Source organism: Gouania willdenowi (assembly GCF_900634775.1).
Source record: "Gouania willdenowi chromosome 24 unlocalized genomic scaffold, fGouWil2.1 scaffold_320_arrow_ctg1, whole genome shotgun sequence".
NCBI lineage: Eukaryota > Metazoa > Chordata > Actinopteri > Blenniiformes > Gobiesocidae > Gouania > Gouania willdenowi.
In genome coordinates this window covers 3824362-3846726 of record NW_021144848.1, presented here as the reverse complement: position 1 = coordinate 3846726, position 22365 = coordinate 3824362, and the positions used below count along the sequence as shown (strand labels likewise).

Genomic DNA, 22365 nt, shown 5'->3' with positions numbered 1-22365 from the left:
TGCACGTAAGGTTACGTGGGAGGAGTCTACACCTCCGTGCGTTTATAGCGGACAACCTTTAATCAGGCTGATCAGATGATCCTCAGTGTTCAGTCAGAGCTTCTTCTTCTGCATCTTCACTCTCTGACTCCTTCACATCAGCAGCAGGGACACAGTGAGTAAAAACTATCAGTTTATTTAGCAGCACAAGACTCACTTTGAACACTTTTAATCATTTGTTTGGTTTGAATAATTATTTCAAAGCTTCAGCTCCAAAAATGACACTTTGGGTTGTTGCAGATGAAGTAGTGACCATGTTCATTGATGACAGGACATCAAACTGCACCTTTAATCACATTATGTAAAATAATTCACACAAAATTATAGGATTTTTTCCTTGTTTTTTTTTTATAACATGCAAAAAGTGAGTCAGGTGTGCTGACGTAATGACGTATCGATCATTTCCTGTTTACGTTCTACCGCTGCTTGCAGCGCTCTACTACTGTGTTCTGCTAACGCTAATCAAACTTGTTGTTATTGATATTTTAGCCTTGAAAACACTTGTTTTAATTTTTTACCGTAGAGTTAAACGTACGAAGGTTAAGTAAAAAGCAACCTCGCCTCTAATAGGCAGTACAATCTCCTTTAAACTTCCTTTTGTCCTTAGCTTAAATGTAGCACCTATGGCTTCTCTCTCCTCCCCTCCGCTCTCCTGCCCGGTGTGTCAGATGTTTAGTTACTCCTCGTCCTCCTTTAGGGACAATGGTAGTTGCATAAAGTGTAGCGTACTGTTAGATATGGAGGCGAGGATCAACAATCTGGAGAAGCGGTTCCGCACCCCTGATACCAAAACAGAAGCTAGCAAGCAGGACCTAGCCGGTGCGGACCGTGCTAGCGCTAGCTTAGCCTCCCCCCTCGGCCAGCAATGATTGGTTACTGTCCGTGGTAAGCATAGTCGAAGGTCAAAAAGCTTCTACAGACAACAGAAAGAATGGGATGCACTTATTTATTGAAATGTATATTAAATGATTATTTATTTTCTGTAATTTTATTTTTTAGATGTTTTTAATTGTTTCAATAATTTACAGAATTAAGGAACATATTGTTATAATGCATAATAAAGGTGATTTACTTGAGTCAGCACTAATTTCAGATTGTTTTTTGTATAAAAATACTTTAACAGGACAACAATGATGTGCAGAGCTGCAGTAATGTTGGCTTCATACAATAATAATAATAATAATAACCACTGCACACACCACCAGAGAAGCTTCCAGTGAATAATTTACAAATAATAAAAAGTTCACTGAGGGTGACATTGAGATATCAATGTAATCAGTGAACTTTTTTTATTTTTGTAAATTATTCACTGGAAGCTTAGATGTTGTGTGACAAAGATATCAGAGTTTGTTGTTTTGAGAAGAGTCATATTAATGATTAAAAGTTATGATTGTATTATATTCTAAAGTTTAGGATTATCTGGCTCGTCTTCCTTTCTTTGTTCACATCATAACCTTATATTTAGTTCTACAAAATGTGTTTACAGCTAATTTGACTGATTATTGTTACACATCATCCTGTATGTGTATTATATACAGTATAAATGTGTAGATTTAACCAACTGTTGGAGAAACTATTTTATTAAATACAAAGCAAACAGAAAAACAAAGGTAGAAATAGTTTATTTAAATTATGAAATTAGTGAGTTGTTAAAGTGCTGAGGTGCAGTGGAGGGTCTTCTTCTGCAGAGACGTGATGATGAGGGGTTTGAGTAAAACACACAATTCCATGGTAATGTTGAGGGTATAAACATGCATATAAACACATTACTGGTATATTAACCATATAAACCAAAACATATAGAAATGGGACATTTTACGGCTGTAATGTGTAACATATTACTGGTATTATGAGAACAGGACACGTGTAGATTTCTGATCAATTCATTATAGTTGTGCAGGACTAACAGGAACTCCACATACTGATAATTGGTATTATCACATGTGCACTAACACGACACGACCTAAGAAGAGAAATAAAATAAGATTAAAAATAAATAAATAGTTTACAGTCTTGTTCCAGGTTCTGCTGTCATAATATTCCCATCCTTGTACTTCCAATGTTTAAATGTTTTATTTTTAAGGTTCATGTTACATTTTGCAAAAGGTTGAACTTTATTTCTGGCTTATTGATTTTTGTTTGGAAAATTATGACCTTTCTTTCAGACATTTCATTTATTTGGGCTTGTATTGGTGATGTTCTGTTTATGGTTACATTTAGATGAATAAATTAATACACTACACTTTGCTCCTCAAGACACTGTGTTTGTTTTCATTCTACAGAGTTTTTTTTTTTTTTTTTTTGAACAATGTTTTTATTGATTTTCAGTAGCAGCATATAAAACACATCAACACGCACCATACTAATTGTTCAATCAAGTGCAAGCTGGTCTTTCAGCGTATACACATACAAAAAAGTAAAAAATAACAGAAAAAAAAAAAAAAATAAGTAAAATAAATAAGTAATACAAAAATAATAATAATAATAATAATAAGTCATCACACTCAATAACCATGCAGCAAAATATATTCTATTGTTGCCTTAGAAAGTCCATTAAGGGTGTCCACACCTCTTCAAATTCTTGTGCTTTGCCCCTAATTACATAGGTTAGCTTTTCTAATGTAACACACATTGCCATCTCTCTAATCCAGGATTGTGCAGAAGATACTTCAGTCTCTCTCCAAGACAGAGCCACCATCCTCCTGGCCTGCAGGAGGCCAAAGTTGATCAGAGTTTTACACTTGGAGTTAGAAGGAAAGTTATTTGGATATATCCCTAAGATACAAAGTTTTGCTAAGCAGGGTACCTGAATACCTGTGATTTTACTTAAAGTGTGGACAACCATTTTCCAAAAAGCTACCAACTTGGGACATTCCCATACACAATGAACTAAAGTACCTTTCTCAGTCAAACATTTTACACATGTATCTGGAATGCCAGGGGACCATTTACTAAGTTTCTCAGGAGTCATGTATGTCCTCATTAGCCACTTGAGTTGCAGTAGTTTCATTCGGGTATTAATGGTTTGTGATTGAGCTTTTAGACAAGCTGTCGCCCACTCAGTTTCTTCAATATCTTCCTTAATATCTAGGCTCCATGCCCTCCTTTTATCATGACTAGACTCCTTGTCGTATGAGACAAGTGCTGCATATATTATAGATATTTGCCGTTTCCCATGCATGTGTTTTAACACAATATCCTCGAGGTGGGACAGCGGTGGCTCGCATATAGCCTGGTGGTGTTTTGACGAGATGAAGTGCTTCAATTGTAAGTATTTAAAGAGGTGTTTTTTGGGCAGTGAGTGTTTAAAACAAAGTTCAATAAATGTTAGTAAAGTGCCCTGAACATACAAGTCTCCAATTTTTTGCACCCCCCTGTCGGCCCAAATCTGAAAGCCACCATCTGCCCTGCCAGGAGTAAACCGCGCATTACCCCAAATGGGTGAAAATTGAGAGATGGGGGGTGTATCACCAATATGTCTATGGGCTTTAAACCATATATCAATAGAGTTTTTAAGGAAAGGATTTGTTGTTGTTTTTTTTAAGATTTTAAAATCTGCTGAATATAGATATAGGTTTAATGGCAGCTTAGATATTGATGCCTGTTCAATATAAACCCATGCTGGAGGGGATTGTTTAACAAAATAAAACATAGTACTGCGTAGCTGAGCGGCCCAGTAATACCACTTTAAACTGGGCATTTGTAAACCGCCCCTATCATATGGCATATACAATAAGCTAAGTCTGAGTCTAGATTTTCTGTTGTTCCAGATGAATCTACAAAATACACGATTAATTTCTTTAAAAAAAGATTTTGGCAGTGGTAGGGGGAGCGATTGAAACAGGTATAAAAATTTTGGCAAGATAGTCATTTTAATTAAGTTGATCCGGCCAATCATTGATATTGGCATTGTTGTCCATTTTTCAAGCGATTCTCGTACCTCTCTCATCAACGGGTCATAATTTGCTTCAACAATTGTGTTAATTTGGGGAGTAATCCTAATTCCAAGATAGGTAAAGCCCTCAGTCGCACTAGAAAAGGGTGTACTTATAACTGGATTCATTCTTTCGTCTTTGTTCAAAAAGAGTATAGAAGATTTTGCATTATTAATACAGTATCCAGAAAACTGACCAAACTTATTAATTAGATGTAATAGTGTCTGGACACTGTTAGATAGGTTTGACAAAAAAAGGATTACGTCATCTGCATATAATGATATCTTATGTTCATGGTCTCCAATAGTTATACCTGACAAATTGGTCTCAGCTCTAATGGACATGGCTAGAGGCTCAATGGCCAAAATGAACAATAATGGGGAAAGGGGGCAGCCCTGACGGGTTGACCTCTCCAACACCATCGGGCTTGATAAATTATTATTTGTCATTACACGTGCTGTAGGGTTGGTATACAGTAATTCTATCCATTTCAGAAATTTTCCCCCAAGTCCATATCTTGGTAACAAATTGAACAAATAAGGCCACTCGATTCTATCAAACGCTTGTCTAGCATCTAGAGATAACAACGCTGTATCCCTGGTATTATTTTGGGAATTAATTATGTTGAGGACCCTTCTGATGTTATGAAAGCCATGACGACTCTGTACAAACCCGTTCTGATCGCTATGTACCAAAGAAGGGATGTGTGGGTCTAGCCTTTTAGCAAGAACTTTACACAGTATTTTTGTGTCAACTCCCAGGAGACTAATAGGCCTGTATGAAGAGCAATTAGTTGGTATTTTCCCGGGTTTTAAAGTAAGGATTATTGTAGCAAGTCTTAAGGTTGGTGGTAATGTGCCACTGTTAAATGACTCATTAAACATACTCAAAAGTGGGATCAGTAACTGCTTTTGGAAGGTTTTGTAAAACTCTACTGGCAGGCCATCAGGCCCCGGAGCTTTACCTGAGTTGATACTTTTAATGGCCTGCAGTAGCTCTTCCGTTGTTATGTCTTTATCCAGGTCCTCTTTAACCTCCTCTGTGACTGTATTGAACCGAAGATGATTAAGAAAGGTATCTCTATAAGCGGGAGTAGGGAAGCATTCCGACCTGTACAATGATTGATAAAATTCCTTAAATGCATTATTAATATCTTGAGGATCGTTCAGCATCTCTCCTGGTTGCGTAGTTATGCCATTAATTGCCCTTTCAGATTTTATTTTTTTTATTCTCCAAGCTAACAATTTGCCAGCCTTTTCTCCCTGATCGTAAAAGGCCTGGTTCAACCACAGTAAACTTTTTGCTGCTTTATCAGATGTTAATTTATTGTATTCCGTTCTTAAGGTTAGTAACCGTTTTTGTTTTTCAGGGTCATCTTTGTTATTTATATCTATTTCCAAATATTTTATTTGTTTCTCTAATTTATTAATTTCTGCTTTTCGTTTCTTGTTTTGAGTGCTTGTGAAACTAATAATCTCCCCTCTAATATATGCCTTGAAGGCTTCCCATCTAATGCATGCGTTAGTTTGGTTAGTATTAATCTGAAAGTAAATATCAATCTTTTCTTCTACATACTTAACAAATTCCAGGTTTTGGAGCCATCTCACTTGCATACGCCAATAAGGGGGAGACTGCTGAAGCTTCTCCATATGTACAGACATGGAAATGGGGGAATGATCACTGATGACTATACAGTCATACCAACAATTCTGAATTTTAGATACCAGTTCTTGTGACACTAAAAAATAATCAATGCGAGATCTGGATTTATGTATCCCTGAGTAGCATGAATATTCTAATTTATCTGGGTTAAGTTTTCTCCAGATTTCTGCTAAATTTAAATCTGTGATATATTGTAAAATAATTTTTCTGGATTGTTTTTTATGGGGGTCAGATTTTGTAGAGCGGTCTACCAGCGGGTTTAAAGTGCAGTTGAAATCCCCACCGATAACATTTAGGCCATTCAATGAGGACAGGGTCAGAAAGAAATCTTCAAAAAATTTTGAATTGTCCTCATTAGGACCATATATGCTGATCAAATTCAGTGCGAGGGACAGGATCCTACCCTGGGCGATTACAAACCTTCCTTGGGGGTCCCTAATAGTATTAGTAAGTTGGAAAGGAATTGTTTTGTGGATGAGAATTAATACCCCCCGAGCGTAATTGTTATATGTAGCGTGTATGACTTGACCAGGCCACCTACGCTGTACTTTTTTAACTTCATTGGCCATAAGATGAATTTCCTGAAGGAAAATTATTTTGGAGTGCAGGTTTTTAAGTCTATTCATTACCTGCTTCAATTTAGTTAACTTATTAAGTCCCCTGACATTCCAGCTTGTAAATCTTAAATCAGACAGTTTTGAACCTTCCATGTTGCTTTATGTATATCATTTTGAGATCGATGACCATGTTGAGTGTGACAAAAAATAAACGAGTAAAACAAGTTAAAATGATAAGAACTGAACCAGACATAAAAACACTTAACCATTGAAAAAACCCGCCCCCCTTCCCTTATTTAAACAAAACGGTATAAGGGCAAATACCAATCCACACTAATGAGGAGTGGTTTTACTGTAGGCACATCTCTCAGACAGCCCAAGTGCCCCGCATCCCCAACTCCGCATCCCAAACTGAGACTTCAAACACTTAAAGTCCTAGACTAATAGATATAAAGCATAATAATATTAACGCTTCTTGATTTAACAGCTTCAGTAACAAATAGAACGAGTATACAGGTCCACACCAGGTTCATAAAATAAGGTGTCCACCAAATATGGTAGTAGCATCTCTGCATATAATCAAAATAAATTATAAAGTGCAAAGGTATATAAATGTATCATAAGAAAGTCTATATCAAGCTAGTGCACCTGTGTTATTGTCCATATCAGTCCTGCTGTGATTACCTGCACTCCTGGCCATTTAAAGGTTTAAGAGTTTATGAGGAAGTCCTCAGCTTCTTCTGGTGTGGAGAAAAGAATTATTTTCCCATTGTGTAGAGCTCTCATCCTGCAAGGGCGTAGGGTGAATCCCCGAAAAGATCCAGCTTCGATGAACTTTTTCCGTACTGCGTTGAATGGGCTCCGCGCCTTCATGGTTTCCGCTGATAAATCTTGAGCAAAGAAGATCCTGTGACCATCATGAGTGAGCGAGCGTTGTTTGGATGAGTTGAAGACAAACTCACGGTCTTGAAATCGTAGGAAACGAATGATTACAGCTCTGTTCTGGTCCGGTCTTGGTCTTGCCAGGGTGCGGTGTGCTCTTTCCAATGTGAACGACCTGCCGGCGTCAAGCCCCAACCAGATCGGCAGCATGTGTTGGATGTAATCAGTCATGGGCTGGTTTTTTTCAGCGTTTTCGGGGAGCCCTACCAGTCTTAAGTTCTTTCTCCGAGCACGATTTTCTAGGTCCTCCGTTTTAGACTCCAAATAAGCGATGCGTTTAGCGGCGGCAGACTGCTCCGTTTTCACACTCTCCAGGCCATCTTCAGTGACCCCTATGCGGCCTTCGGCTTCCGTTAGCCGCCTAGCGTTAGCGGTAATATCTTGTTGAAGATCCATAAAACTTTTTTGCACGGCGTCGACCGAGCCATTCATCTCAGTTATGCGTATCTCCACATTGTCAAGTTTTGTCCCAAAACCATCAAGAGTACTTATCTTGGTGTTGATCGCGGTGATAGTCGTACGGAGTGACTGCAGCTCACTTAGCACCGTAGCTAAGTCGATCCGTGAGCTGCTCTCATCGTTAGCATCATCGGCTGCCGCAGTAGTCATAGTTGTAGTTTTGGGTCTCTGAGAACCACGAGATCTGGAGCTGCTCTCACAGTCTTTAAGCGTTGTTTGTTTAGACATCTTGTAGAACTAGTTAGAAGCGTTAATAACTACTAGGACTTTGTAAACTTTTAGCAGAGTTGCAGGGAGCACTCACACTAGGCTGCCATCTTGGTCCGTGGCTCCACAGCGCCCCCGTTTTCATTCTACAGAGTTAGTGAGTATGTGTCCCAGAACACTGAAACACCATATATATATATTTATATTATTTATACATTAGCAGCAGTACAATGTCCCATTTCCATATTTTTCTGGGTTATATAATAACCAACCACATGTGTCCTGTCCACAAAATACCAGTAATATGTTACACATTTGCAGCAGTAAAATGTCCCATTTCCATATTTTCTGGCTTATATGGGTTAATATACCAGTAATATGTGTTTATATGTATATTTATACCCTCGGAAATACCCGGACCTGATGATGAGCTGCTACACTCCGTTACTGTCCCACTGTCGGCTGAACAAAGAGAAGTCCTGATGGTCATGTTGTCCTCTTCCTCCATGAGTTCTCTGTGGTGTTGTTCATATATATCAGGAAACGCCAACTCTGAACTTTTCATCAGCTAATGAGCACTTCTGACACCGCTATCATTGCGGAATGCGGATGTTTATGTGCCATAAAGCGTCGCGCGGTACCAACGTCATCACATTTTGCGCGCGGGTCGAGTTGTGCGTGCGCATGCACGGCCAACCGTGCCAGTCTGGTGTTTGGACCACCTCTTCTAGCAGGACCATCGGGCCGTTAACCCCCCTGCGGTGCAGTTCACACCTACACAGGCCAGACAATGGCCCCCCATGGTTTCACACATGTACAGAGCTGGTTAGGAACAGCCCTGGTTACCAGTGTGAGTACAGCCTAAAGTTGCTGGCAAAGAGTAATCGTAAGTTTGATAGGATAGTCCTCCATGTCGGCACTAATGACTCCCGACGTCGTCAGTCGGAAGCAACCAAAGTGAACATTGAATCAGTTTGTGCTTATGCTAAAACAATGTCGGACTCCGTAATTTTCTCTGGTCCCTTACCAAATCTGACCAGTGATGACATGTATAGCCTATAGCATGTCATCATTTAACCGCTGGCTATCGAGGTGGTGTCCAGAAAACGAGGTGGGCTTCATTGATAATTGGAGATCCTTCTGGGGAAAACCGAACCTGATAGGAAGAGATGGAATCCATCCTACTTTGGAGGGAGCATCTCTACTATCAGAAAACATGGCACATTTATGACATCTCATGAATGAGACCATGTTACAGAGGCGGAGTCCTCCACGCCCCTCTGCGCTTGCCTTAGGACAGTTTCCCTCCCATTGCTATCATGATAGCTGTGTTCATCGCCATGACAACTGTTGTGATGGTGATGAATATTATTTTATGGAGACGGTGTCTGTCCCCCGACCCATATTTCACAATGATTTTAACATAAAATCAAATAAAAGAGCTATCAATTATAAAAATCTGAAAAAAATTAAAATCTCAAATCTAGAAACACCAAAACATAAAAGCATTAGATGTGCTCTATTAAATATTAGATCACTGAGATCCAAATCTCTACTAGTAAATGACCTTATCTCAGAAAATAACTTTGATTTATTCTGTTTAACTGAAACATGGCTGTATCAAGATGAATATGTTAGTTTAAATGAAGCCACTCCTCCCAGTCATTTAAATACTCATATGCCACGAGACATAGGCCGTGGAGGTGGTGTAGCAGCTATTTATCATTCCTCTCTCCTAATCTATCCTAAACCAAAGGCCAATTACACTTCCTTTGAAAGCCTGGTTCTAAATTTATCTCATACCAAATCAAAAACCTTCCAGCCAGTCTTATTTGTGATAATTTACCGTCCTCCAGGCCCTTATTCTGAATTTCTATCAGAATTCTCTGAGTTTATATCAAACTTAGTCCTCAGTTCTGATAAAATACTGATAGTAGGAGATTTTAATATCCATGTGGACAAAGATAGTGATAGCCTGAGCTCAGCCTTTATGTCCCTAATAGACTCAGTTGGCTTTTTTCAAACTATTAATGAAGCTACTCATCGTTTAAATCATACTCTTGATCTTGTTCTAACATATGGCCTTGATATTAATGAACTAAAAGTCTACCCTGAAAATCCTCTGCTATCAGATCACTTTTTAATATCTTTTAACATTATCCTAGAGGAAGGTTAGGCTCAAAACATTCCTCTATGGTAAAGCTTTTAGTTAGGAACCAGCTCATAGCTCATAATTAAGATGCAATAGGCATAGACTGCCGGGGGGGGTCTGGCATGCTCGGTTGGAGAGAGGTTGGAGAGGGCGTTAAGAGAGAGGTCATTTAGGTTAGAGAGGGACCGGAGAGGGTCCCATTCCTCTCTCAAACACTCCCTCTATGTCTGCTTCTTCCCTTGTGTGTTTGCTCCTGTACTCCTTCTGGCTTTTGTCTTGCAGGTCCGTGGGATCCTCAGTGTGGAGTTACAGAGACTCAGCGGCTCTGTCTCCACCCTTTCCTCTGCACACACCCAACACAGCATAACGTGGATGGCTGTTCATCATAGGAATGGGATCCACACAAGGTTCCTGCTGAGTCACATAAACATCCTGGTGAAATTGGACACATCCTTGAGCGTGTTGGGGAGGCCAATCAGTGATAGTGAATTGTTTTCGTTACAGACTAGCATTCTTTCAGTAGCCTTGAAGTCTCTGGTCACAGAAATCCAATATTATGGAATCAAACATATGGCGACATCCTCTCCATTCTTTACAATTGTCTTTCATTATAGTCTGAGAGTTCAACTCCTTGTCCAAACCTTTAGTGTTGACTGGCAGTCTTCCCAAAACGGCTGCCAACCTAATATAGACTTTAGATAGATCAGATAGCGGCTAGCTCCAATTAGCAGCATCCCTGCTACCATGGTTCCAATCATGTAGATGTCCTCCACGTCCTCAACGGAAAATAGAGACAGACAGACAAGAAGTTCCATCAGGGCACGCAGGCTCACCTCGGCCTGGTCTTTTCATTGAAAACATTTAATAATCAACATTAAATGACCAGCTGACCAATTCCATAGTTTCAGTTTTTGGATGAATATGGAGAGAGTCTCATAATAGTAGCAGACAAAACAAGCAGCAGCATGTGAATAGAAAAAGGTATAGTACTTCATATGAAAACATCAAAGGTTGATTTTTAGCAAATCAAATAAAAGAATATTTTAATTTAGACTTAAATAACCTCAACTTTAAACTGATCCAGAGGCAGTTTGAACAAAAGCAGGAAAAACTGCAGTTAGTCAAGTTCATCCAAAAAAACAAGCTTGTGTTTGTCTAAGAAGCCATCGACTCCCAAGACAAATAAATGGAAATGAATTCAAGAAGTTAAATATTTAATACTAATTTACACACAAAAACCTACACAGAGATTCAAAAAATTGACAAAAACACACTCAAAATGACTCATAAAACACAAAATGACAACAAAACTACAAAAAAAAAAGTGTGTGTGTGTGTGTGTGTGTGTGTGTGTGTGTGTGTGTGTGTGTGTGTGTGTGTGTGTGTGTGTGTGTGTGTGTGTGTGTGTGTGTGTGTGTGTGTGTGTGTGTGTGTGTGTGTGTGTGTGTGTGTGTGTGTGTGTGTATCAATCTTTATTTGTATAGCGCCAAATCATAACCAATGGTATCTCAAGACACTTAACAGTAGAGCAGTCTTAAGGACGGACTCTTCATTTTATGGATACACACATATGCATATATACGTATATACACATACATATGTATCCCACACCCAACATGAATTCATCATGGCGGCAAGGAAAACCTTCTGTTAAGCAGCAGGAACCTTGTGTGGATCCCATTCCTATGATGAACAGCCATCCACGTTATGCTGTGTTGGGTGTGTGCAGAGGAAAGGGTGGAGACAGAGTTGTTGAGACTCTGTAACTCCACACTGAGGATCCCACGGACCTGCAAGACAAAAGCCAGAAGGAGAACAGGAGCAAACACACAAGGGAAGAAGCAGACAAAGAGGGAGTGTTAGAGAGAGGAATGGGACCCTCTCCGGTCCCTCTCTAGCCTAAATGACCTCTCTCTTAACGCCCTCTCCAACCTCTCTCCAACCGAGCATGCCAGATTCCCCCCCCGGCAGTCTATGCCTATTGCATCTTAATTATGAGCTATGAGCTGGTTCCTAACTAAAAGCTTTATCAAAGAGGAATGTTTTGAGCCTAACCTTAAAGGTAGAGAGGGTGTCTGCCCCCCGAACCGTGGTTGGTAGATGGTTCCAGAGAAGTGGGGCCTGATAACTGAAAGCTCTTCCTCCTATACTACTTTTAGAGACAAATGGAACAACGAGTAGTCCAGCATTTTGAGAGCGTAGTGTTCTGGGGGGATTGTATGGCACTACAAGCTCCTTGAGATAGACTGGTGCCTGTCCATTTAGGGCTTTATAAGTGAGAAGAAGAATCTTGAATTCTATTCTATATTTTATGGGAAGCCAATGCAGAGAGGCTAATACAGGAGTAATGTGATCTCTTCTCCTAGTTTTAGTCAGTACACGTGCTGCAGCATTTTGAACCAGCTGAAGTGTCTTAAGCGACTTGCTCGGGCAGCCTGCTAAAAGAGAATTACAATAATCCAGTCTAGAGGTAACAAAAGCATGGACTAGTTTTTCGGCGTCGCCCTGAGACAGGATAGATCTGATTTTAGCAATGTTACGGAGATGAAAGAAGGCAGTTCTTGAAGTTTGTTTTATGTGAGAGTTGAAGGATAAATCCTGATCAAATAGAACCCCAAGGTTTCTAACAGTTGTGCTTTGTGCCAGAGTAATGCCATCTAGGGCAGTTAGGCTAGCATAGGTTTCTCTAAGGTGTCGTGGGCCCAGTACAATGACCTCAGTCTTGTCTGAGTTGAGAAGAAGAAAATTTTGGTCCCTCCAGGCCCTAATGTCCTTTAGACAGGCCTCAAGTTTAGATAGCTGATTTGTCTCACCTGGCTTCATTGATACATACAGTTGGGTATCATCAGCATAGCAGTGAAAGTTAACAGAGTATTTTCTCATAACATTACCAAGGGGGATCATATAGATGTGCGTGCGTGCGTGTCTGGTGTCTGTGTGTGTGCTTGTGAGCTGTGTATTGTGTGTAGTTGTTGAGCAGACAGCGCTCTGTCACTACCAGCACTGACCAGCTGCGTAAGTGGGCGTGTCTTACTTGGAGTCAGGAGGTCTGACCATAATGAAGGAAGTTTTTAATTTCCCTCTAGTACCAGCTCAGCAGAAAGCAGGGGTTTATTACTCTAAAGGTTTAGTTACTTTTTAAATGAGTATTTCTGTGTTTTATTGTGAAGGCCATCATCCAGCCTGTGGACTCACTGATCTGAAGATGTGGACCTGTGAGCTCCTCTTGTTGCTCCTCCTCTTCCTCCTTCTGCTGCTCTTCTTCATCTCCTCCTCCTTCAGCTCAGAGAAGCTGAGGATGGAACCTCCAGGACCGACTCCGCTCCCTCTGATCGGGAACCTGCTGCAGCTGGACTTGAGGAGGATCTGTGACTCCTACATGGAGGTGAAGATGGCAGGCGGCTACATGCTAAGCTAACCAGACATGTGTAGTGGTCTCTGTATGACGGTCCTTCAGTCTCAGAGGAAGAAGCACATTTACCATCTGTAATACACAGAGATTCATGCTGGTTTTTGTGTTTTTTCTTGTGTTGCTGAGACTAAAGTTGTGAATAGTTTCCTCTGTCGCGTCGGTTCGATCTCAGGCTGTTTTTTACTCCATCTCTTCATAGTTTAAGTGTTAAGATGCTGAGAATGTTACTTTTGGACCCTGAGGCCGTACTAGTTGAGAACCTTAGGTTAAAAAAACTAGGTGTCGAGATTAAAAAAATTGTGCGATTAATTAATATAAATAATCTCTTTTTTTTTAATCGCACCTAAAAATTGCTGAGAAACGCCTTCAACTTGAGGTATTTTCATTTCGATTGTATTATTGTGGCAGTCTTTATAAAGTCATTTATTGTTTGTTTTTAACAGACTAGAACAGATGCAGACGTAGACATTTACATTCCTCTGTATGTGAAAATAGTCCCAATAGCTACATTTTCCATACGATGTTTTTAAAAACTTAAATTAACGCCAATGAAGCTGAGCAGCTCAGCAGTGTCCCAACTTGTTATTGTAGTCTGTGCATCAGTATTATGATATAGCGGGAACTCTTAAAATGATAGAGGTTTTCCTGTAATTAATTAATCATTTAAAGGGTTTTAGTGACAGCCCTATTAAAACACTAATGAAATACTTTCTGTTCTCAGCTCTCTAAGAAATACGGTTCTGTTTTCACGCTCCACATGGGAACCAAGAAGGTCGTTTTCCTGACGGGATACAAGACGGTGAAGGAAGCTCTGGGGGTGTTTGACGAGCAGTTTGGGGACAGAGACCCTCTGGCCATTGCATGGGAACTAAGCAACGGCCACGGTAAGAAGAAGACAACAGGCCCCGCCCCCAAACTCAGGGAACTGTTTCTGTTTCCTAAAGGCTTTCATTTCTATGGCCTTCAAAATAAAAGTCAAGTAACAGTTAGCAGCAGTTTTAATTTGAAATTTAAAGAATAAAACTGGGAATCAAAATATACTTTCACTAACTAAATACTTCAGGAAGCAAAAAACAGATGCTGCTGGAAGCTAATATTAGGCTAATATCTTCATGAATAATTACTGTCCTATATATTAATGATGTTGTTTCACTCATTTTAAAGTTCAAACTTCCTTCCTGTTTCCATAAGCATGCTGTTCTATAGCTACAAGCTAAGCTAAGCTAGCTCATTGCTCCCATTGGGATCAACAGCGCGACGACAGACCTTCAAGCTGTTTGGGTGATTTTCATACCTCAGTTTAAAACACAGGGGTCACATGGTCCAACGGTGATTCATGGAAGGAAATGAGACGCTTCGCCATGACCAGTCTGAGAGACTTCGGGATGGGCCGGAAGGTTTGTGAGGAGAAGATCATTGAGGAATCTCAGCACCTGGTGGATGTTTTCAGGAAGTTTAAAGGTAGTTGAAGACAATAAATGATTAGTTTGAACCACATTAACAAGTGTTGGTGTTTGTTTTGTTGCAGGAAAAGCTTTTGATACGACCCAATCCATGAACTATGCCGTGTCCAACATCATCTGCTCCATCGTCTATGGCAGCAGGTTTGAGTACGACGACCCAGAGTTCACGTCACTGGTGGATGAATCTCAGGCTAGGATTCACTTGGCCAGTTCTTTGTCTCTGCAGGTCGGTTTTTACTTCTTCTGCTTAACAAAGGACTGAAAACTAAACAGTCATCAACAGTTCACGACAGCTAACTAACGATGTAACAATGATCTTCCACAGATCTACAACATGCTGCCGTCGCTCTTTAGTTGGGTTCCTAATCGAAAGAAATTTTTTATCTTGGCCGCGGCCAACAAGAGTCAGAACACAATCTTCTTTAATCGTCTGAAGCAAACATTTGACCCACAGCGGTGCCGAGGCCTCGTGGACGCCTTCCTGCTCCGCAAGCAACAGCTGAAGGTTGGTGTTCCAACTTGTCCTGATAAAAGACAAGGGAAAGTCTGGAACGATAGATAAATGTTCCAGTTTATCTCTACTGTCATCTGCAGGATTTAAACGTGTCCAACAGTCACTTCCATGATGAGAACCTTATGATGACTGTCATTAATTTGTTTGGAGGAGCCACCGACACCACATCAGCCACTCTGAGATGGGGCCTCCTGTACATGGCCAAGTATCCAAAGATTCAGGGTAAACATGTTCTTTCGTTTTGATGTTTGTTTGCTTTATTTTAGTCTTTATTTATTTTCCTCTAAACCAGGGGTCTCCAATCCTCGTCCTCAAGAGCCACTATTCAGCTTGTTTTAGATGTTCCCCTGTTCCAACACACCTGATTCAAATGATTAATTCATCATCAAGCTCTGCAGAAGCCTGATAACCATCCTGGTCATTTCAATCAGGTGTGTTGGAAGAGGGAAACATTTAAAACATGCTGAATAGTGGCCCTTGGGGACCATAATTGGGGACCCCTGGTTTAAACCATCACACAGCCAAAATGGAGCACTTGTGGGCTGATATATCAGAAGGAGACCTTGATGGATGGATGGATGGATGGATGGATGGATGGATGGATGGATGGATTTGTTGTTGCAATGTTGCTGGGTAGTGTCATGGGTATGAGTTCAGTGTTGACCCTCCTCTGTGTTACTTCTCTTGGAGACCTTGAGTTAAAGTATCTCAAGCTCTTCTTCACAGGCAGGTCAGGCCTCAACCGTAGAGATCCAGGACCCATAACCATTCGCTCAAGCAGCCACAAAATGTTTTCTCCTTCCTATAGTTTCAGCGAGATTCATTTTGTCTTCTTTTTGAACAGTTTGTTATGTTGAAGTTTTATTTATTAAACCTGAATAAACAAAACCTCAACTTAACAAACTTTTCTCCATTCTGTCTGGACTCATCCTTGGAGGTAGGACGAGGAGCTCCCATGTTCAGGTGGGACTCGGAGTAGAGTTTGATATTGATCGTACAGGGTGTGTCTTCTCTCAGACAAGGTTCAGGAGGAGCTGAGGACTGTCATCGGCGATCGTCAGGTTCAGATGAGCGACAAGAAGAACCTGAACTTCACCAACGCCGTCATCTATGAAACGCAGAGGCTGGCCAGCGTCGTTCCGATGTCGCTTCCACACAGAACCAGTCAGGACGTCACATTCCAAGGTCATTTCATCAGAAAGGTCAGAATGTTAGAAGGTTTGGATTATTTCATCTCTCATTCTTTTGAGTTTGTGTCACATGGTTTCATGTTGTTTGCTCTGACACAGTTGACTAACTCGTGTGTCACTAACACAGGGAACCACGGTGTATCCGTTCATCAGATCGGTTCATTTAGACGAGTCTCAGTGGGCGAGGCCCGAGAGCTTCCATCCTCTTCACTTCCTGGACGAAGACGGAAAGTTCACTAAGAGAGATGCCTTCATGGCTTTTTCTGCAGGTCAGTGATGTCAAACATACAGACATAGAGTAACTTCTACTATACTCAAGGGCAAACGGCCAAATGACTATGGATTGTTTTTATGGAGATTTTTCATGAAAGAAAAGGGAAAATCATCAACAGTGTTAGCATAGCTTCTCTTCTTCACTGCAAGAATAACTGCATGCCAACCGACCACTGGGTTACCAGCGCCCTCTGCTGGTCCAAACAAATATCTGACGTAAATACAGTGCAGACTGTTTTTTTTTTTGTTTAAAGTCCAATTGTTAAGGCACAAAATACATTTTCAGTTGCACTTTTAAAAAGAAAAGGAAGTATTATGTAGTTTTGCATTGTTTACTATAGAACCAGAATTTAAATTAATAGGCTTCTTCTTCATTTGTATTATTCCTTTAATTATTTCAGTCAAGAATTATTTTTAGTTAAATTGCATTGTTTTGAATAGTTTATCAAGGGATTTTTTTGACAATTAAATATAAAAGGAAAATAGTACAGTATTTTCTAGTTTTTTTTCCCCCCAAAAAAATAAAGTAATATTTGTCTACAGTCCCATTTTGTCAAATAAATCATGAGAGAATTGTATCGTGAACCCAGTTTCGTGAATCAAATCGTATCGGGAGTTGAGTGAATCGTTACATCCCTAGCGCTACATCACCAGGACTCAAACTCCTTTGTGTTGTTTTGTGTCTGTGCTTTTTTCCAGTTGTCTTAAGATGTTCTGTCCTCAATTTTGTAAAATGGAGCTATTTTGTGTAACTTTTGTGTGTAGTGTTTAATAGTTTTGTGTTGGTCTGTGGTTTTTGTGTTTTTTTTTTTATTTATTGTATTGTTCTTGATATTTTGTTCAGTTTTTTTTGTATTTGCTTTTTTCCGCGGTGTGTTACTAATCTAGATTACCTCTTATCGCGCTAACTTCCAAGTTTTAATCAGTGTGTACTGGACTATGAAGCTTGCTCACGTCTTACGGAGCTAAATCACCATGGTAACTTATGCTGAACGGCTAGCCTGGTCGGGAGCAGGTTGTGTTCTGGTTAGGATCTGAGCGAGTACAAAAGTCCCGCCTCCTGACCAATCAGATCTCTTAAAAAGCGAGCTGTCCAATGAAAGGTGATGTGTAAACATGTCACATCATCAATGTCTAGATCAGGGGTCACCAACATGGTGCCCGTGGGCACCAGGTAGCCCGCATGGACAGTGTGAGGGGCCCTCAGGAGCTCTAGTCACCAATGAGCTCCATCTAAAATCTGATTAACTTTCAAGGATTCAAACTCACAAAGATAAATACATAGAGAGATGTAGTAAGTACTTAACTAGTAAAGTCAAATACAGCTGATAGTTTTCTTATTGAATGAACAATGTTTAAATGTTTATTTTCACTGAAGAATTGTGACGAATATTTTTGTTGCAGATCTGGTGCTGCTCAGTGGTATGTTATATGTTAGTATATTATGATATATACATAAAAAAAAATTAATACATATATATATATATATATAAGGTTTTTTTTTTTTTTAAACGCAATTTGGATTTTCTATATAATTTAATGAAAAGGAAACAAAGCATAAATTAGGAGAAATAGTAAAGTTATTCTTAGCCTGTTTTATTATCTTAACCAAGCACAACTGTGAACATTTAGTATTTAAGACATTCATTTCTAACTGGTAGCCCTTTGGACTATTCAGTAGCTATGACGTAGCTCACAGTTTCAGAAAGGTTGGTGACCCCTGGTCTAGATATTATGGTGTTACGGCAATTTTGTCCATAACTTAAATAAAAACTAAGTTTGTTTTGCTCTACAATGTTGGTTTATAAAAAATATTTAATTTATTGTGTGTGTGTGTGTGTGTGTGTGTGTGTGTGTGTGTGTGTGTGTGTGTGTGTGTGTGTGTGTGTGTGTGTGTGTGTGTGTGTGTGTGTGTGTGTGTGTGTGTGTGTGTGTGTGTGTGTGTGTGTGTGTGTGTGTGTGTGTGTGTGTGTGTGGGCGCCATCTTATCAATCTATGTCAGTGAGACTTTGAGGTCATGATGACTGAGGGAACAGGCAGTGAGTGTGGGAAAGGCCTCAGGATAGATATTTAGATTAATACCATAAATAATCTCAGCTTGATGGGGAGTCGGCTTGATATGGAAGGTGAAGAATGTATGGCCTACTCTACTGATTCAGTAGCTATTTCACCCATTCGTCTCAAAAAATCATATTACAATCATCCACAAAACACTGTCCAGATGATAATAAAGGAATTTAAAGTGATGGTCTTGGCCTTTGTCTCTCCCATTACAGCTAAATTATTGTTCACACCTTAAATTATGGATGCAGCATTTGATCGTTGTGAAGAAATGGGTTTACAAAATATTGATCTGTATTTTCAGGGATCTTTTGCTTCATTTCCACAGCTTTAAGATAAATACAATTTAATTGCTAGTGATTATTTCAGATTTCTGCAAATAAGAAACTGTGAGATCCCATGTTTCATCCTTTGAATATGTGACCCCAGATAAATGAGATCAGTGCTTGTACTACAGAAAGATTTATATATAACATTTTCAGGCACTCAAACAGGTGAATATGGAAAATATTAAGTCTGCATGGGAAAATGAGTTTTCAGTGTGTTGTTATTTTCCATCTTATTGTTTGTTTGTAATGTTAAAAAAAAAAGAAGCACATTTGTGCCCATGTTCTTGTTAAATTCTGAACTGCTTCTCACAGGTCAACTATGTGATCACCTTCATAGGAACAATTTATAGAGAGCTTTCAGTCTGGCTTTAGAGCCAATCACAGCACAGAGACTGTCTTAGTAACAGTAACCAATGATCTCCTCTTAGCCTCAGACAGAGGGTTGGTCTCAGTTCTGGTGATCTTTGATACAGTGGATCATCATCTACTGCTGCAGAGACTGGGATTAAAGAAACAGCGCTGGGTTGGTTTAAATCCTACCTATCAGACAGAACCCACTTTGTTCATGTTAATAATCTCTCCTCAGCCAGAGTTAATCATGGAGTTCCACAAGGTTCAGCTACCAGGCTCCTCCCCTTTGGAACCAGCTCCCAGTCTTAGTACAGGAGGCTGCTCCTCTCTCCACCTTTAAAAATAAACTCAAAACCTACTTATTTGCTGAAGCGTAAACAGTATAATAGCATTAACCTAAAACGCTCTCGTTGTTCTCTGAACCTGGTTCTAACAGAGATTTCTTCCTATTTTCTTCCCACTGTCGCTAAATGCTTGTTCATGTGGATCTTGTTGGATTCTTTCTTTCTTTCTTACTATGGACTTTATATTTTGTTAAGCGCTGAGAGGACTTTGTTGTAATATGCGCTATATAAATAAAGTTGAGTTCAAATGAGAGTTGAAGTCCGCTAACGGAGATGAATCCAGGATGTAATTATCTATTCGTTACACAGGGCCAAGATGTTCTTTCATTTTGTAAAATGGAAGTGTTTTGTGTAACTTTTGTGTGTGGTGTTTAGTGTTGGTATGTTTTGGTTTTTGTGTTTTTTTTTTTTATGTTTTGTGTTTTTTATATTTGGTGCAGTTTTTTTTTTGCTTTTTTCACAGTTTTCTTAAGATGTTCTGCCCTTAATTTTATAAAATGGGGGGTGTTTTGTGTGTAGTTTTAGCTTAGTTCCAGTTGTCTTAAGACGTTCTGTGATTCATGGGTGTTTTTTTTTCGGTGATAGAATGTCAAAGGAAATGCTAGAAGGCTAAGTGGTGGGACTATCCTTGTTTGGTTGGTAACCGTGGCAATACTGAGTCTAAACCAATGGTAATCAGCTTTTTCTGCTGATCCTACAGGTCGGAGGATCTGCCTCGGAGAGAGTCTGGCCCAGATGGAGCTCTTCCTCTTCTTCTCCACCCTCCTGCAACGTTTCCGTTTCACTCCTCCGCCTGGCGTCACCGAGGAGGAGCTGGATCTGACTCCTCGTTACGGGATGTTGACGACTCCGTCACTACACACACTGTGTGCGGTTCCCTGTGAGTCAGAGTGAGACCTTCTTCAAAGATCTCAGCTGTACTGACCTAGTGTTCCTTTACCAACAGCAATAAATCTGTTTGCACAGGACGATGTAAAAACTCATTGTTGTGTTTTTTTTAAATAATATTTTTAAAGGAAGTGCAACAAGAAAGATCGAGATGTGTCCCTTTTACACTGTTTTATCTTTGATTTTATCATACATTAAAAAACAAGGGAAAAACATGAGAATTTTAATGCAACACGCTGCACATACCATTCACATAGAAAAATAACCACTTGGAATTTATAAGGCAGTATTTTAATCACAAGCCGAAGTCTTAATAAGACAGAATGTTACTTAATTAACTGGAATACATCACAATGTAAAGAATAAATATGTACAAAAAATGACAATCTAGAAGATAATCTTTAAAATATATACACATCAATTGTAAAAAGATGAGAAATTGAACGCTAAAAAGCGATACTTATGATACTACACACACACACACACACACACACACACACACAGACCTCTTGTGTTGTTTTGTAATTAGGGCTGAGCGATATGGACCAAAATTCATATTTCTGTATTTTTTTCCTCAACATGGTGATATACAATATGAATATTGACATTTTTAACTCAATAAGATTTTATTGGAAAAAAACTATTCTGGGTTAAAATTGTTGTTGCAAAAATTGTTTAAATTAATATTTGCACCATGTGGCAGCTGATGACTTGAGGGGGCACCCACTTCTCAGGGGCTGTGCCACCTCCACTGGCTGCTCCGCCATGATGTGGGCAGGTTTCAGGTGTTCCACTGAAACCCAGACCTGTTTACCCCCCATGTCCACAACATTATAAAGTTAAATATATACAGTCTATATATATATATAGACTGTATATATATATATATATATATACAGTCTATATATATATAATTATTGCCAAAATAAGAAACTCAATATGTTTTCCAGGCCTATTATGGGAGGCCATTTAGGAGAAAACACAGTGAAAAAGTGAAACAACACAATGAAAACCATGGCTTTTCACAGTAGATGGTGCACTTGTACATTGATCTTGCTTGAAACACATTCAAATACACTGCCTACATGACAAAGAAGAGGAAATGTATATCTAATCTGCCGTTCACAATAAAAATGCATTTTATTATTTTATTTATTTATTTTTTACATTGAAAATTTTGAAATACAGTATATATATTTTTTTACATTTAAAATTCATACCAGATGTTTTTTCACATAGATAAAGCTCATTGGATATATATATATATATATATATATATATATATATATATATATATATATATATATATATAGATATATCACAATTGAAAAAAACAAAACAAAACATTGATGTGCAACTGGATGTTGATTAATGTGACATGACTGCTAGAGAATAAAAGTACAGCTACTAGTTGTTTTAACAACTGTAAAGTGTTTTTGAAAAGTGCTTATAAATAAAATGTATTATTATTGATGGGACAAGCAAGATTTCCGTATGAAAAGCACAGTATGAGTTCTCACTTTGAAAAGGTACATTTACGAGGAACACCATTCACTAACCAGAGGGGCATTTGATCAAGTCCAGGTT

At 39.2% G+C, this 22365-nt stretch overlaps 1 protein-coding gene across 1 annotated transcript; it reads left to right on the top strand.

Annotated features, from left to right (window-relative positions):
• Positions 1 to 4: 4 nt before the first annotated feature.
• Positions 5 to 20873, top strand: LOC114458171 (cytochrome P450 2K1-like). The gene is made up of 10 exons (XM_028440466.1): positions 5 to 154; positions 13124 to 13338; positions 14087 to 14249; positions 14677 to 14826; positions 14894 to 15054; positions 15154 to 15333; positions 15423 to 15564; positions 16360 to 16544; positions 16660 to 16801; positions 20591 to 20873. The coding sequence occupies exons 1-10, from the start codon at positions 76 to 78 to the stop codon at positions 20782 to 20784; spliced, it is 1611 nt and encodes a 536-aa protein (XP_028296267.1). The 5' UTR covers positions 5 to 75; the 3' UTR covers positions 20785 to 20873.
• The last annotated feature ends 1492 nt before the right edge of the window (positions 20874 to 22365 follow it).

Bases quoted from the DNA above. Each gene is read 5' to 3' on its own strand.
- LOC114458171 (XM_028440466.1), top strand. From the start codon at position 76: ATGATCCTCAGTGTTCAGTCAGAGCTTCTTCTTCTGCATCTTCACTCT. The intron at 15,055-15,153 runs GTCGGTTTTTAC...GATCTTCCACAG, and splicing joins CCAGTTCTTTGTCTCTGCAG to ATCTACAACATGCTGCCGTC. The intron at 15,565-16,359 runs GTAAACATGTTC...GTCTTCTCTCAG, and splicing joins CAAGTATCCAAAGATTCAGG to ACAAGGTTCAGGAGGAGCTG.